Source organism: Capsicum annuum, chromosome 5 (genome assembly GCF_002878395.1).
Source record: "Capsicum annuum cultivar UCD-10X-F1 chromosome 5, UCD10Xv1.1, whole genome shotgun sequence".
Taxonomy (NCBI): domain Eukaryota; kingdom Viridiplantae; phylum Streptophyta; class Magnoliopsida; order Solanales; family Solanaceae; genus Capsicum; species Capsicum annuum.
Window position 1 is genome coordinate 1,651,046 of NC_061115.1, and position 3,958 is coordinate 1,655,003.

Sequence of the window (3,958 nt, forward strand, 5' to 3'; positions counted from 1 at the left end):
AACTTTCCAAAAATGTTGACGCAACCGTGTCAGATGCTCAAAAAAATGTGAAGGATCTGAGATGCATCCGACGATGTTTTTGAAGAGTTCGAGCAACCCCGCTATGTATATTTCCTGTATATTTTTTTTGAAATACCATATGGTTAACAATTTTTCCCCCTTCACAGAGGGTGCTAGAAAAGGAGAGTAGGCTACATTTGGCCTTAAGAGAACTAGACAGCTTCAAAGAACAAATAAGAAGCACAGAAACCACAAAGGCTCAAGCTCTCCGCGACCTCGAAAAGGCTAAAAGAACACTCCAAGCACTCACGGGAAAGCTCGAGACACTAAGTGAGTCGAAGCAATCAGCTATTGAGGCGACAGAAACAGCAAAAGCGCGAGCCATTGAGCTCGAAGAAGAGAAATCGAGTAAGCCTGTAGTAGGGACAGATGCTTGGAAACAGAATGTTGAAGCCGAAAGAGAACAATATCGAACATCTTCAGGTGAACTAAACTCCGCGAAACAAGAGCTTACAAACCTCCGTCAGGACTTTGACGCGGCCTTGGAGGCTAAATTGGCCGCGTTTCAAGAAGCTGCAGACGCGCAGCACAACGCGGCCATCAATAGAGAGAGGCTAGGTAAGCTCTCGAAAGAAGTGACTACGTTACAGGAAACGTTGGGACAAGTAAAAATTGCATCTCTCCAAGCACAAGAAGAACACGAAAAGCTTATTGCAGATAAAGAAACTCACTTGCATTCACTCAAAACGGCGAAAGAAGAGGCAGAGGAGAAAATCAAGGTCCTCAAAGAGGATCCTGACTCACAACTAGTAACCGAAAACCTCATAGAGAAACTCGAGGTAACCAATGAGGCGATGCACGTGTTGCAAGAACAACTCAACAAAGTCCGCGCCTTGGATTTGGAAGCGTATAACAAAGCAAATGCAGAGCTAGATGCTGCAAAGAACGTATTGAAAGTGATAGCCGCGGAGGAAAGTTCCCTGCGCAGCACTGTTGATTCACTCAAACAAGAAGTAGAACGCGTGAAAGGTGAACTCAACGAGCTGAAAAAGAAATCAGAAGAAAAAGAGTTCCTCATCGAAAACTTAAAGTTGGAGCTCGAAAACAGCAAGAAAGATCTCGAAACAAGCATTTCGGCTACAACAAAAGCAGGAGGAGATTCCAATGACTTACCTTCAAGAATCCAACAGTTAACTTCCGAGGCGAATCAGTACTCAAAAGAAGCAGAAGAGATGAAGAAAAGTGCAGAAATACTCAGACAAGACGCGAAAACAAAACAAGAAACAACTAAAGAAACAGAAGAAAAACTAAAAATCGCGCTAAAAGAAGCTGAAGAAGCGAAAGCAGCACAGAAACTCGCAGACGATAAGATACACAATCCATCATCAACATCAACTACAACAACAACGACAGCAAACGATGCTAATGATGATGATGACAAAAAACATTCATCAGAACCATCTAACGGAAAGATAAGACTATCAGTTGAAGAATTCGAGGCGTTGAAAAAAAGAGTTGAGGGGATCAAGAATGATGCTGACATAAAAGTTGCAACTGTCATGGCACAAGTAGAAACAATCAATGCAAATGAAAAACACGCGAAAGAAAAACTCGAGGGGTTGTTGAAAGAGAAGGAAGATATCAACATTGCCACACAAGATGCATTGAAAACAACAGAAATGGCAGAAGCAGCAAAGTTGATTGTTGAAGGAGAACTACAGAAATGGAGACAAAAGGAACAACAAGAAGAAGAAACTGGAGAATCATCTAATGGTAATAATACTGAAGGTACATAGAGAAAAAATTGTAAAAAAAATAAGAACTATAGTGATACATAAAATGTGAAATTTTTATTTAACTTTGTTATAATGTTTGTGTATGTATGTCAGCATGTATGATTTTCTTTAAGGCAACAGCCTCTGGCAGAAACGCAAGGTAAGGCTGCGTACGACACACCCTTGTGGTGGGGCCCTTCCCCGAATACCGTGCATAGTGGTAGCCTTAGTGCACCGGGCTGCCCGTTTTATTCAAATGTGCAGAAAGTGTATGAATGTCTTGTTACTTAGCAAAAAAAAGACACTTTGTTCTTCTTGGTTCAATCATTTCATGCATTGCATGGTATTTTTAGTTAAATTAGATAACGTTTTGGCGGACAGAGTTACTCGATACTTGTGGTGATATTTGTAACGGTAGATACATGATTTTTACTAATGAAGTTCAACGTCTGTTGTATATACATTAAAAGAAAATAGAGTAAAGCATCTAGTACTCCCGTGAATTATGATCAAATTTGCTACGACACGCTCCAACTTCACGAGGGTCCTATTGCCCCTGAACTCAATTTTAGCGTATTTTTGTCACCCTTTCGTGCTGACGTGACACCTTTTGACAACCTTTTTACCTGACGTGGCACCTTTAACGTGGGCTCCATTTTATGTAATAAGGTGTCACGTCAGCACAAAGGAGTGATAAAAATATGCTAAAATTGAGTTCAGGGGTAATAGGATGACCACTGTGAAGTTGGAGTGTATCGTAACAACTTTAGTCACAGTTCGAAAGGCAGAGACGGAGTCAGGATTTCAACGAAGGGGGTTCCATATTCAAAGAAAACTTAGGATTTCAACTAAGGGGGTTCTATAATCAAAGAAAACTTAGTCGAAGGGGGTTCAACACCTACTATAACCACATAAAAAATAATTTTAATCATGTATAAATAGTATATTTTTCCATCAAAGGGGCCGTTCGGCCGAACCCCCGAACAGAAGGCTGGCTCCGCCCCTGTCGAGAGGGTACTGAATGCTTATCTCAAAAAAATAACCTTAAATTTACAAGTAGCTCGAAAATCTCACTTAATACATAAAAATACATTCTCTTCGTCTCAATTTATGTGGCAATGTTTGGATTTCGAGGATTGACGAAGTTTTCCTTAATCGCAACCTTTTCATACATCTTTTAAACGTTTTAAATTCTTGATTATTATGACTTACAGTATTTTTTTACGTATATATTCAAGCTTGCGATCAAAATTAAAAAGTTTGACCGTCGAAATTTGAACTATGACACATAAATTAAGACAGAGAAAATACAATATTGTAAGTCAAAATAAAATGCATTGACTTTGGACAAATGCATTGGTTGAAATGCTAATACGTATATTCGCATATTCTTGTACAAGTCTCTATTAGAACTACGTACCAATATTAGAAAAATCACATTTAATTTTATTTATTACATCATTCATATTTATTTGATTTATTAAAATGAATGAGTAAACATACATTGTCTTTTCATTCTACCAATTATGCATATAAATTTTTTATGTTTACCAACCAATGCATATAATCTACAGGTTCAGCAGAACACAATAGCTTTAATTCAGAACATGTATATGCGTCGACGAAAATTTGTTGAATACGTACAAATATTAAATTTCAAACCCTATAACTCGAAAGGTCAGTGTGATTGATAGTATCGTAAAACTATAAGATTTAATTCTTGAATCCGTCTCTAACTTATAACTCCAAAAGAAGGGTTGTTTTATCGTTGAGATAAGCATTCAGTATCCCCTCAAACTATAGTCAAAGTTGCTACGACACACTCCAACTTCACGTGGGTCCTGTTACCTCATAAACTCAGTTTTAGCATACTTTTGTCATCCTTTGTTGCTAACGTGACACCTTTATTACATAAAAATAGGGCTCATGTCAGCTAAAAAGGTGTCACGTCAGCTAAAAGGGTGATAAAAATACACTATAATTGAGTTAAGGGAGGGTAATACGACCTCTGTGAAGTTGAAGTGTGTCGTAGTTGATCATAGTTCAGGGCTACTAGGTGCTTTACTTTTTATTTTTCCTTGCTTACATCATTAGTTTTATCTTCTAGAGAAAATGTTCTGTTTCCACCCTAAATTATACACGAAATTGATGAAACACACCTGAACTTTAGGAGGGTCCTATTA

General features: G+C 38.2%; 1 protein-coding gene across 1 annotated transcript in view; it reads left to right on the plus strand.

The window, feature by feature from the left end:
* LOC107871516 (WEB family protein At1g12150-like) overlaps positions 1-2,102 on the plus strand; it is a 28,017-nt gene extending 25,915 nt beyond the window's left edge. Inside the window, exon 3 of the mRNA XM_047412383.1 lies at positions 168-2,102. Coding sequence (XP_047268339.1) covers positions 168-1,796 — 1,629 coding nt within the window. The 3' untranslated portion in view covers positions 1,797-2,102. The remainder of the gene's footprint in view (positions 1-167) is intronic.
* Positions 2,103-3,958: the final 1,856 nt, after the last annotated feature.